General features: G+C 28.1%; 1 protein-coding gene across 4 annotated transcripts; it reads left to right on the top strand.

The window, feature by feature from the left end:
* The first annotated feature begins 6813 nt into the window (after window positions 1–6813).
* LOC136077872 (uncharacterized) lies at window positions 6814–12824 on the top strand. 4 transcript variants are annotated; one of them, XM_065792084.1, is made up of 6 exons: window positions 6814–7050; window positions 7441–7506; window positions 7678–7771; window positions 7932–8347; window positions 11983–12287; window positions 12433–12824. In XM_065792084.1, exons 3-6 carry the CDS (start codon window positions 7684–7686, stop codon window positions 12455–12457), a joined length of 834 nt encoding a protein of 277 aa, XP_065648156.1. In that variant the 5' UTR covers window positions 6814–7050; window positions 7441–7506; window positions 7678–7683; the 3' UTR covers window positions 12458–12824. The 4 variants fall into 4 exon arrangements, 2 of the variants coding, with proteins under 2 accessions (XP_065648156.1, XP_065648155.1); XR_010637330.1 differs by lacking the exons at window positions 6814–7050; window positions 7441–7506 and having other exon boundaries at window positions 7537–7771; window positions 11526–12287; XR_010637331.1 differs by lacking the exons at window positions 6814–7050; window positions 7441–7506; window positions 12433–12824 and adding an exon at window positions 11526–11784 and having other exon boundaries at window positions 7537–7771; window positions 11983–12108.
* The last annotated feature ends 1073 nt before the right edge of the window (window positions 12825–13897 follow it).

The following is a 13897-nucleotide window of genomic DNA, read 5'->3' as shown; positions in this document are numbered from 1 at the left end:
CGTCCGATTTGTGTACTTTCTAGTTTTTCAAAGATTTTTGAAAGGATTTTTTATAATAAAATTTATGATCATCTATTTATAAATAAAATACTAAATACAACCCAATATGGGTTTAAAAAACATAATTCCACTGAACACGCAGTGCTTCATCTGACCAGAAATATTGTAATTTACTCTTGCAGTGTTCATAGATCTATCAAAAGCCTTCGATACAATAAATCATGAGATTCTTACTAAAATCTAAAAAATTATGGAATCTGTGGTAATTTTCTAAAATTACTTAAGAGCTATTTAAGCGATTGTAAACAGTATGTGCAAGTTGATGTATCCTCTAATACAAATTTACTAGATATAACATGTAATGTTCCCCAAGGGTCTATACTAGGACCACTTTTTTTTTCGTTTATATTAATAATCTTTATAATATATATAATGCCTCAAATTTAAAAACAGTAATGTTTACTGATGACACAAACTTTTTTCTGTCTAGAAATAATATCATAGCACTATTAAATAAGTTGAACATGGAACTAATTAAAATTTAAAAATGGTTCAAGTCAAATAAGTTATCAATTAACACTCTATTTCATGCAAAATCCAAAAAATGTCTTTTGCCAAATAACATTTATTTATTTAGACATTTTGCCGATAAAAAAATTTACAGTCGTAACTTATAAAAAATAATTACATGGCTGAGGGTAGAAGAAGACAAATTTAGTCTAATCATAGATAATATTCAAATAAAGCAATCAAAAGTTATACTTTTTCTTGGTGTTCTTATTGATGAAAATCTCACATGGAAAAATCATATTGAAATCTTGCGCAAAAAAGTTTCAAAAATATTGGAGTATTACACAAGAGAAGTTTTGTAAATAGACACGCATTAATTCAACTTTATTACTCACTTATCCAATGCCATCTAAATTATCAAAATATTGCGTGGGGTAATGCTGAAAAAAATTCGATTTAATCCTCTTTATAGGGAACAGAAGCATCTAGCACGACTAATAAACTTTAAATATCGTTTAAAGCATGCAAAACCACTCGAAATGAATATTTTTAATATTTACTAAATGTTTTTAACATTTTTGCTTTGTATTCAAATGTAAGATAAACTTAAGTTCCATATCTTTTCAAAATTTATATGCAATAAAAACAATAAAGCCCAAAAACAAATATGATCTAAGAAATGACAATTTTGTTTATCAACATTATTATCTTATTATATATTATTATATCTTATCGTGGAGCTTTTCTGTGGAATTTTTCTACTCTCAAAAATAAACTAAAAAAAATTATTTTCACAATATATAATATATTCGAGTTCTTCTGATCTTGTTTCTCTTTTATAAGTATTATGTAAATCAAAAGTATTATCAAAATATTTGATTTGATTTTTTATTGCTTTGTTAAACGGTGTTCTATAATTGAGATACCTTGTCTTATTTGTATGTAGTTTTCTTAAACGGTATTGACTTTTCATTATATCTTTTTTGAGATAATTGGTTTATTATTACTGTATTGTTAAACGGTTCTCGGTGACAGGATCTTACGATCTTGTTTGAGTTTCCGTGTTCTCATATATTATGTACAACGACATTTTACCAGAAAATATTGTATAAAAAGCAAAAAAAAAAAAACAATTAAAAACTTCCACTGAAATTAAAGCACATTATAAACAAAAAATGTAGTTTAAAAAAATGTAGTTTAAAAAAATGTAGTTTAAAAAAATGTAGTTTAAAAAAATGTAGTTTAAATAAATGTAGTTTAAAAAAATGTAGTTTAAAAAATGTAGTTTAAAAAAATGTTTAAATAAATTATTGATGTTTAGAAGCTTAAAATGTTTTTCTTGTTTAAAAATGTGTTACTATGGCGTTGCTAAGGTCCTTAAAAACCAATTATGGTCAGAGTAAACACTACTTTACATACTTATTTATTTTATTAGGAAAAAATCAAAAATAATAAATATGTTCTATGAATTAATATTTAAAAAAGTTGCCTTTTTCTAAAAAATTTTAAAATTAATGAGGACGTAATCCTTAATTCGATTAAAGTATCAAAAAAAAGTAATAAGATTTTTTCGGTAACTCGTACAAATAAGTTTTTTGTACAATTTTTTTGAAAAATAGTTTTCAAAAAAATTACAGAAACTGATTTGGTATTCAAAAGGATTTATAGCATTTTGTTGGCAGAGACACTTTAGATATCGGTGTCTCATTTGCAGCCATAGATTTTAATGAGGGAATAAATAGATTGTTAAATGCATTTAAAAAAATTTTGCACAAAGATTGAATAAGAATTGATTATATGAATCACAGTTTTTATTGGTTATTTAGGTGCTCCAAGAAGTACTTACGGTCTTATCACAGAGTAACACGGAATAGCATTTAATAAGGAAGGTCACACCTTTTTTCTTATAAATGTTATTTATATGGCCAGAGTCGGTTTCGAACCACGGATCTCCGATTCAGAAGCAAGAACTCTAAACCGGGACGCCACGGCTGCTTAACTAATCTAGTCCGGAAGTGCAGTTTGATGGGAATAAAAAAGAGCCAAGCGTAAAGGATTCGCAGATCCAATGAAGAAATGGAAGGAATAGTATATAAAATAGGGCTGTTTTGAATTTTTTTATAAGTTTTTCTTTACATTATTATATGTCGCGTTTAACGAATTTAAAATTAATTTGTTTGGGTAGTTACATGGTTTTCTTAATTTGTTTGGGTAGTTACATGGTTTTCCTACGTCATAATAATCATTTCTAAAGCCATTCTAGATTTGATCTGTTTAGCAGAGTACCATTATTTTCTTTATCACTCAACTTTCAATATTTTTATTCGGTAAAAATAAAAGTTTTTTTTGTCCCAAAGACGAATAAGTTCTATTAGTTTTGGTGTTATATTTTTGAATTTAAAAAAAAAAGAGTGTAAATATTTCATGGATTGTTTTGAAAGGTTAAAAAGCGGTTTTAATGCTCTCCTTCCGATATTGTGATAATGAAATTTAATTTTATTGTTCAAAACAAAGTTTTTGGAAACAGCGCAATATTTAATTTTTTCCAAATGTTATACACTTGAAATTCGGTACCTTAATTCTACTGTATACATAATCATTAGCAAAATTTCCAGTTTTAATTTTTCAATTATAAATATATAATTATTTGGGCTTAAAATCTCATTTTTAACTCAAAATCAAAATTTTAAGTGAAAATTAGCTTAATGTACGCAATAATCCAGCTCTAATCTCTAACTGCTTTTGAGTTATTGCAGCAAAAATGCTTTTTATATTGGTCCCGCAGACTAAAACAGTGTTTCAAAACCAAATTTAAAAAATTAAATTAAGATTCCAGGTTTATATACTGTAGCCAAATAACGAATTTACTGACGAAAATTTTTTTTAGACCTAGCTTTCAAGGTAGACTATCACCTTAATCGCAATTTAACATGAATAGCCATCAGGAATTTATTTTTTATCTGTTACATAACATTATCATGTTGCCAAAATATTTATGCTCATACGTAAAATGATATTGAATATATTATTATTATTATTATTATTATTATTATTATTATTATTATTATTCAGTGATCAAATAGAAATACAATAATCTATTTATAATTTGATGAAGAGGTGCTACACCAGGCCCCCCTATGCTGACGAACATGGAGATACAGAAGCTACAGACAAAGCAGCAATTGCATCTATAAAGTTACTTTCTTATGTTGTTTTTGAAAGCGTTGATGGATTGAGCGTTCACTGCTTCTTGCGAAAGTGGATTCCATGGGGCGACAATTCTATTTGAAAAAAAGTTATACCGCTCCTCGCAGTTTTTTACCATCTGACGTTCTAGTTTATGGTTATGGCCTCTTAGAATATACTTATCTTTACTTTTTGAAATTTTTTGCGGGACGACAAAACTAACAAGCTCGAGTTTACGAGTGATTTTGGATTGCTCAATAAGATCTGCTCTTTTGCGGCGTTCTTCAAGAGTTGTTAAACCGAGCTGTTGGAGTCGATCTTCATAGGTCGTGTGTTTAATAGTCGATATTGTTTTTGTTGCTCGATGTTGGACTTGCTCGAGAATGGCAATGTCTGATTTTAAATGCAGTGACCAGGCTTGTACAGCAAACTCAAGATGGGGGCGAATGTAAGTGAGATACAGAGTGCGCCATAAATAAAAACTGCGACTGCGAAATGTTTTTTTAAGTCGCCCTAGCACTCTATTTGCTACTGATGCGGCTGACTCTATTTGCGGTCTAACGTTAAGGTTATTCGAGACCATCACACCAAGGTCTCTTTCGACTGCGGTTTCTTCGAGAGGACGTATTTGTACGTTGACTTGTTACATCCGCGCCCAACATGCATTACTTTGCATTTCTCAACGTTGAAATTCAAGAGCCAAATATGTGACCATTTCACTGCTCTGTCAACGTCATTTTGAAGAGTGATGTTGTCCGACTCCTTTTTAATTATCCCTATTATTTTGCTGTCGTCGGCAAACAAATATCCGTGAAATACTTTTCAATGCTTAGGTCATGGCACAATGATAACATAGTAAACTGGCCATGAGCTAAGCATAGAAAAACTATGCAACAAAAATAAATTTAAAAAACTGCAATTGAAGTTTTGGGCAAAAGTAGATTGATAATAGGCAAGGACTTCAGCGACAGCTGAAACCCTAGCCTATTATCAATCTACTTTTGCACAAAATTATCAATCTTCAACATTATCAAATTTGCCCAAAATAATCAATCTTCAAACAGCGACAGCTAATTTTCCATAAAATTAGCGAAGGCCAGCTTTTTTTACGGAGAAGTAAAGTTTAAATGAGGATTTTGATTGTTTGATTTAAACTATTATAGTTAAAATTGTAAAATGCGTATTAAATGTTGCGTTTATGGTTGCTTCTAAAATTACAGATCAAAAATAAGAGATAATATTTATATCACGATGTAAAGATTTCCCCTAAAATCCGAGGATCGCGAGCTATGGATTAAAAAATTTCCAAATGCAAACTTTGTGTTTACAGATTATAAGCGAATTTGAGCTCATCATTGACCTAAAGATGCAGAATTAAAAAAAGTTAAATGTGGTAGTTTTGTTCCAATGTATCTTCCGTCAATCTTTAAAGGTTTACCTGTGTCTTTTATTTCATATGTCTAAAAAGCAAGTTGTCACTGGGTTAATGCGCTTTGAAAAAAACAATTAACCTAATGAGTTCTGAAATTTAAAAAATGGACGCTATTCAATTTAATTCTATTGTAAAAAAATTGAAATCAATGATAAATCATTGTGAAGAAAATTTTATTCTGTTAAAAAAGAAAAAAATATATATATATTTAATATAGTATGAACGTTGTGGATCAGTACCTAAATTTTCAATATATATAACTTTAGATGATTCTGGAGACTTTTAACTTTTACAAATTAAACAAGTCTTTTTTAAACAAGGGAATTGTTAAATATAACTCTTAACTAGAGAATGCAGTAAGTTATGTTATTAATAATGAAACAGATTCTAAGTGAAATAGCACCAAGTAGCTTTACTAAATAAAACAATGCCCTATTTTCTTAAAAAGACATTTTAGATGCATTGCATCTTTAATCAAAATCTTGATCAGTATACTTTGATCTTGTAGAGAAGCTTGTTTTGCCAAGTGTACGAGAGTTACAATGAATGACAAAGTAAATAAACTTGAAGATACTGAATATTTAAGATTATATTTATGCTTTAGGACTTTCAAAAATACTGCTTTATCTTGGCTAATGAGGTGTACATAAAACCTGGGCCACAGTAGTACAGTACACAAAAACTGTTTCAGCAAAACCAATAAAATGTTGGATTAGCTCTTTAAGTTTTTTGTGATAAACAGTTGCAGTATTACGTGTTAAATTTTACTGAAGCTGAAGATAAGCACTTTTCATTAAAATAGTTGTCAAGTCATAGCTTATTGTCAATAGTAGAGTAAAAAGTTTATTATTAAATGTAAAGGTTTACCATTTAATCTAATAACCTTTAATAAATATTAAAGATTATTAGATTAAATGATATTCGAAGAAAGCCATTACTTCAGTCAATAATTGACAAATAAATTTATTAAAGAACTATATTTCTTAATTTTCTGAAAATTTGAAATAAGTAAGTCAGGTGGCACATATCTGTTAACTGTGCAAAATGTTATTCAAAAATTTAAAAATGATAAAACTAAAAAGTTACTAGACGAGCAAGCAGATTTTACAATATTTCCTCCACCTCACCACCACTGTGATAAGTGTAAACTTGACGTGGAATTTGATATGTCAATGTGTGAAAATTGTGAAGATCAGTTGCCAAATGAATGCAAACAAGAGATTTATATATTGCAAGTTTTATTGCCTAATAACTTCCAGAATTACATTTTATACGATTTTAGAGGAAACAGACACCTTTAATGCTTCAAAAGCTTTGATTAGCTCTTTGAATTGTGGAAAACTAAGAGTTTCTAAGAAAATCTGACAATTTAGTTTACTTTGTTATTTTATTAATTTACTTTGTTATTTATTGTTTTTTTATACTTGATGTGACACATGTGAATTTTTATTAACTGCAATAGTAAATTTCAATTGCTTTTTTGAAGTGTTAAAGAAGTTTGCTACATTTTTTAAAACGATTATTGTAAAAAACACTCCGAAGATTTTGGAAAAGAATGTTTAGAACAAGCAAAGCTTTCATCTTCAAAACTTTGAGTCAAAAAAGTCAAAATAATTTTTTTCAAAGTATAAAAATATATTATTTCTGGGAATAGCCGTTTCTTGCAATACTGAAAAACAATACACAGCAAAAAACATAACGCTAAAATAACGGTTACATAACGGTAAACGAAAATTTTGGCGTTATGTTAACCGTTTATGTTAACTTGAAATTATGTTGAAAGTGTCATAGCGCCTAAATCATTAGCATAGCAACACATATTTGTAAATTTATGTTTAACCGTTATGTTTAACCGTTATGTTAAACATTACTTTATCAGTAAAAAACAGCGCGAATCTAAAGGACCTTTGCAATTTTTGTTTGTAAGGTCTTTACTATTTTAGTTTTCTTATTTTATTTTCTCAAGCTTTTAAACGACATTTGGGTTGTTAATGATTAGTATTTATATTTATTTATATTATTATTCTTTAGTAATTAGTAATAATAATAGTAACAATAGTAACAATAATAATAATAATAATGTATATATAAATATATATATATAATATATATATATATATATATATATATATATATATATATATATATATATATATATATATATATATATAAATATATATATATATATATATATATATATATATATATATATATATATATATATATATATATATATATATATATAAATATATTTATATATATATATATATACATATAGATATTATATTTCAATCATTAAATATATATAATAGTATCGCTAATTCAACTATTTTCTTGGTCCCTTGGAGGCTTCAAGATATAGGGAGTTCACTGTATTTGTATGTTGCTTAATAATGTTCTTTACTACTATTTATTTAATACTTACTATTTGTTACATATTACTATTCTTAAAATTAATTTTATTTTATATTGCAAGTGTTAAATAATGTTAAATATACTATTTGTATAATTTAAGTTTTCTAAGTAATAATAACTGCAATAATTAATAGTTCAAAATGATAAAGGCTATTGTTGTCAAGTGTCTTGGTGAAAGAAAAGTTGTTCTTGCTAGTAATAGCAATATTGCAGACTTTTTAACTAATGGTAAGCTCATTTTTTAATGCACATTCTTTGTTTATTTAATCTTTATTTTTTTATATGAATCTTCAAGTTCTTCATAGTTCATTTTTGTCTTCATAATATTCAAAATATTACATATGCCAAAAATAGTTGAGGTATTGAATTTAAAATTATACTTTTTTAGCTTCTAAGAAGTTTGGTGACAGTGATATAAGTGGCATCATGTGGAATGGATGTAAAGTCGATTCTGAAACATTTGTTGCCATTTTAAATGAACAAAATCTGGAAGTGGAAGTTGTAGCAAAAAATAATGAGCTCAGCACTTTTGTTCAAAGTTTAAAGGGATTTTCTCCTGTTAAAGCTGTTTTCTTTGCTGTAGATAGTTACTCTGATCCTGTTTCATTCGATTTTCACAACCAACAATCCATTATTCCTGAACTTCCAAATGAATCTACATTGTACCAAGGCTTCAATTATGAAGAAGGTGTACTTGAGGATTTAGATGTATCTTCAAAATCGCAAAATTCAAGTTTATTATCAACTGCTGCACAAGTTGGTGAACCACCAAAATCAAGTGATGAACCACCTGCATCTCAAAAAGTAATTTTATCTTGTTCTAATTGTGGTTTTCAAACAAGTAAACAATATGTAATGATATCAAATTTTAAATTACATGGTCAAGAAGGTTCTTGTTGTATGTGAAAACCTTTTTTCAAAATTTAAAAGTGTTAAAGGTTTTAATTAGCTCTTCATTTGCGAGGAAAATATTGATGCTCTGAAAATGTGGTCAACATTATTTTTAAAAACTTGCAAAATATTTTTAATAGTAAATCACAAAACGAAGAAATTTCTACAATTTGTAAACAACTATCAACAGAATATCTTAGAACAAGATATTTTCAAACTGCTTTTAAAATGCCACAAATTCGGTGGATGTTTTATTCTATTTAAAGAAATACTTCAGTTTATTTTTACATCAAATGAATATGATAAGTTTCTAAAGTATTCTTCAGAAATATCTATCTCATTGTATTCAGATGATTTAGGTGTAACTAATCCAATTGGCAAATCTAGAGGAAAACACAAGTTGTGGGTTTTATATTTTCAGTTGTTAAACATTCCGCAATGCTGTTTAAGTAAATCTTTCTCAATATTCCCTTTAGCAATAACTGGTTCTAAATCTGTTAAGGTAAAAAGCTTTATGAAATCTCTTCTTGACTTGGTACAATCTCTAAATGAACTATCATTGATTGATTCCTCAACTTTAACTAATGCTAACGGTAAAAAATTCATTGTAAAGTTAAAACACTTTATTGGCAATTCATTAACTTGCAATGCAATTGCTGGTTTTAAAGAGAGTTTTAGCAAGAAAGTTGTGAGGTGCTGTAGAGTGTGTAATTCGACCAGGTCAGAAAAGTTAGTTTATAATAAACATTCTCAGTGTAAAGTAAGGAGTTTAGAGGAACACAAGCTAAGAGTCAAAGAACTAGATAATCCTAGTCTTCCCAGAGTTGAACGTTTAAAATGGTCAAAACTATATGGCGTTCAATCTAACAGTATTTTATCTGAAATTAAGGAATTTGATGTGACAAAGCAAGTTCTTTTTGATTCAATGCATGATTTGTTAGAAGGTGTAATACCTTTGCAGATAGAACTTTACTTGAATCATGGGGTTTTGAAAGGTTTTTTTACAATTGATAGCTTGAATGATTTTGTAAAATTGTTTCAATACCCAAAAGACAGTGAAAAAGCACCTGTAATAGTTGATTTGGTTATTAAGGGGAAATTTGGTAGTGCTCAAGTTCTTTCTATTTGTCGTATTTTACCTATTTTTTTAAGAAGTATCACTATTGGTTGTCATTTCTTATTAAGCTGCGGCATATTCTTCAAATGTGTCTCTCTCCAGTTACCACTGAGGCTTACTTCATCTCTTTAGAAGAAACAATTGCAACCCATCATACTCTTTTTATAAATTTATATCCAGATAAGTTTATACCAAAGCTTTATTTTCTTATTATCCTCAGCAATCCAGACAATTTGGTCCACTACAATACCACATGTGTATGGCTTTTGAGAGGAAACACCAAGTAATAAAAAATATTAGGCATTTTAACTTCAAAAATATGTCTTATAGTGCTATGAAGAGTATGGTTTTAAACACTGTTGCATCGTTTTATAATTCTTTTGGAGAAATTAGTAATGGAGTTCTTTGTGAATTAAATCAAGTTACTTTAAAAAAAAATATTGTTACTTGCATCCGGATTAATGGTATTAAATATTGTCCTGAATCGTCTTTATGGTTTCATGACGGTTTTCAATCTTCTGCTTATATTATTAAAGAAATACAGGTAAAAGGAGAAAAAACAGCATTTATTACCTCACAGCTTCAGTGCCTTACTTACGTGTTACGAGGTTTTTTTTACTGCTGTTGAGGACAACACAGTTGCTTTTAAAACTATTGCAGCTGAAGGCTTAGCTTTTCCTTGGCAAGCATTTTATTTTAAAGAAGGGGATATTTTTTATGTTGTACCCCCAGCATTGCCATTCCTTATCATATAATTGCATTGAAAGAAAACTAATTTTATAAAAAGTTTATATTATTAGCAATAAATATGGTTGCCTTAGTCTAATTTGTTTTATTTATTTTGTCAACTTTCAGTGGTGTACACTGGAGTTTTAGATGTTTGAGTTTTGACACTTACAGGCATTGTGCAAACTCCAAACTTTTGTATGTTAATGCTTATATCAAAAAAGAATGTTTTGCAAAGAATTAAGGTGATTAGAGCTTGGGAACAAAAAACACCCTAATTTTTGGGCCCACCCAGCCCTTAATGTGGGAGCAACGAGTTTATAAAATATTTTCTTTACTATTTATATCTAAATTTTTATCTAAATTCATATTCATCAACAAATTTCATGCAATAATCTCTTAGTGTTCAGTTTTTATGACCCTGCAATGTTTACAGCCCCTTCAAATTGAGGGGTTTAAAACTTTATATGGTCATAGTTTTTGAAAAATAAGTGATTATTTTTAAAATTTGAAGTTTGTTGATGAATATAAATTTAAATAAAAATAGTAAAAAAAATATTTTATAAACTTGTTGCTCCCACCGGTAAGGGCCAGGTGGGCCCAAAAATTCAGGTTTTTTGTTCCCAAGCTCCAATCACTCCAACTCTTTGCAAAACATTATTTTTTGATATAAGCATAAACATACAAAAGTTTGGAGTTTGCACAATGCCTGTAAGTGTCAAAACTCAAACATCTAAAAATACAGTGTACACCACTGTCGTTAGTAGTTGCATATGTTTTATTCTGTCAATTTTCACAAGATAAAACTAAATGTTTTTTATTATTCCTTTTATGTTTTTAATATTGACATTAATAATAAATTTTTAAATTAACAGAATCCCTTTTGATGGTGAAATTAAACAAACTCTCATTGATTTTTTTCCACCTCACATAAAACTATTTCTGAGCAGCAAGTTTTCTATTGAAGAAAAGGTGATATCTAGAGAGCTAATGTCTTGTTTATTAGCTTTTTGTTGTTCGCATGTGCCTAATCATAGTAATATAAAAAGTATAATATTGTTACGAAAAATATTTTTTGCAAAGTTAAAGTCTACTTGCATTTCTTTATATCCTTCTTACAGCCATACATGGATAAGAATCACGTCTTTGATACTATAATATTTTTTTAATTAAAATTTGTAATATTTATTATTTTAATATACTTTTTTGATCTCTTTCCTTTTCCATCGTTTTTATATTTTACTTCAGATTTTCAAATTTGCTGCTGCATACATAAATTGTTTGATTCAATTTATTTAATTTTCTAATCTTCTATTTGGATTTCTTGTTCAAAAAGTTGAATAATAATTATCGACAAAGACAATTTAGTAAATGTCATAGTTTAAAGGTAAAGCGATTTCCTCATTTTTCTGTTGTAAATAGTTCCATCAATAATAGCAGCCAAGTAGTAAATCCAATTTTGTCCGAATCAGTTGTAGATAAAGAACAGCTATTACAAGATGTTGTAGTAAGATTTTTTCTGTGTTTATTAATTTTTGTATAAAAATGATTTCTAATTCTAATATCAGAAATTATAGTCTAATTAAGTAAACTTAGATGCAAAAAAATTAGAAATATTATAATTAATATTAAGTGTCATCTCGTTACTTTATTTTATTAAATAGCTATAAAATAAAGAATGTATATAACTCTTTCTTTCACCTAGAATGAATTTAATAAGAAAAAGCCATCGCTTTCAACACTGTCTATTTTAAACAGACATCTTTTTAATAACGAGACTTATAGTGTATTTCCAAAAAGAGTTACATATGCTCCTGGATTGATGCTGAAAGAAGCGATTCGTTTGTACCCTATTTTTAAAGACTCATCTCTTAAGATTCAAAAGATGTTGGTTTGGATTTCTCCTGATTCGCAAACCCATACTAAAAGTTTAATGCTGCTCCAGAAATCACTTATTTCACTATTTATATCACTAAGAAGACAACTGATGAGTTGTTTATGCAAGTTGATGTAAGTTTTATTTTTTTATCTTTATTTGGTATTAAGCCAGTTCTACAAAATATAAACTTAACATTGATTCAAATCCATTTAATGTATTAATAATAGTTTTTTTTTTAATGGTTGCATTACTTATTTTGTATTTATAATATTTTAGTGTGATTCAATACATAAATACTTAAGAGTGCCAAGCTTGTATGGTCCACAAGTTATCTGTAATAAAACGGGATATGGAGTAAGGAGTCGTAGAGGTGTCGAGATGGATGTTCAGCCCTTGATCAGTACATGTGAAATGGTGGTTGTTTTGATGGCCATTTATTATTTGCTAGATTTGACATATCCTTCTTGTTTTGGGCAGCTTCTGGGTTGTTTGCAAGATATTTGCGGCTTTGGACAATCGGCTTTACTATCTAAAAAGTGCATTTTTCTTTTGCAATCTTTTCACAGCAATATGAATTATTTTTGAATTAAAATTGTTAATAAGTTAATTTCTTCAATTATTTTGAAATAATTTTCACGATAATGAAACATAATTTAAAATAAATATATTAGGAAATTAAACTGCATAAATTTGTTTTATTTTTTAATTTAACTTTTATAAACATAGAAAATGCTCAAGGTTAGTTTACATAAAGGGTAACATAACGGATAAATACCCGTTATATCCGGTTTCAAACATAACGGTAAAATACGCGTTATATAACGGGAGTTTTCCTCTCACATAATGGCTAGTTATGTAACCGTTATGTTCAAGGCAATTTTGCTATGAAAAAACATAACGCTAAAACCGTTATGTTATTTTCATACGTATTAAGTATTAAACATAGCAGCAATTAACCGTTATGTGCGAGGAAAACTCCCGTTATGTTTTTTAAAAATATAACGGTTTTTTTATTTACTGTGTACAACTAGAATCAAAACCAATACAAACTGAATCCACGAAAGGTGAACCAAATTCACATTTTTTATAATGCATAGAAAATGAAATATAGTATTTTATTTTTTGTACAAAACGTACTAAATTGTCATAAAATGTAGGTGCTGACGTATTATGATTTCCCTGATGTTTTTTTTAATACAGAAGACCTGGAAGTGTGGGAAAATATTAATTTTACTTAAAAATATGTATAAATAGTATGTACAAATACTATGAATCTATTTATAGGATTCCTTAAGTTAGCGCATTTAAACGCAACTTCACGTGATTTGCAAATTTTCTCAGCATTTGAATTAAACGAGCAGGTAGGCAATGTATTCATAAAGACATTCCTTAATTACAAGTGCATTTATTAACTTTCTAGTTGCATTTGCAAATATTTTAACTGACGAAAGTTCACAGATTTACAATCATTCAACTTACAGTTGGAAGCGCAAATCTCAACGTAGTTCAGTTTCCTATTTTGTCCTGTTAATTTGTTTTCTTTTTTAATTTTGATGGAAGCAGTGAAACTACGGGCCTTGACTTCTGCAGAAAGAATTTAAAAAGTTTAGAATGAAAAAGAAAAAGGAAGATCCACAATTTTAAGTCCACGAAAATAAAAGAATTGGACAAATTCATGCTGCGAAATTTGCTAAAATGACAACGAAACAGTTAACTGAACATAGGCGTAAAGTAGCTGCAA

The sequence above is a fragment of the Hydra vulgaris genome, chromosome 03 (genome assembly GCF_038396675.1).
Source record: "Hydra vulgaris chromosome 03, alternate assembly HydraT2T_AEP".
Classification (NCBI taxonomy): domain Eukaryota; kingdom Metazoa; phylum Cnidaria; class Hydrozoa; order Anthoathecata; family Hydridae; genus Hydra; species Hydra vulgaris.
The sequence above is the reverse complement of the archived record's forward strand: the minus strand, read 5'-3'. Positions and strand labels throughout refer to the sequence as shown.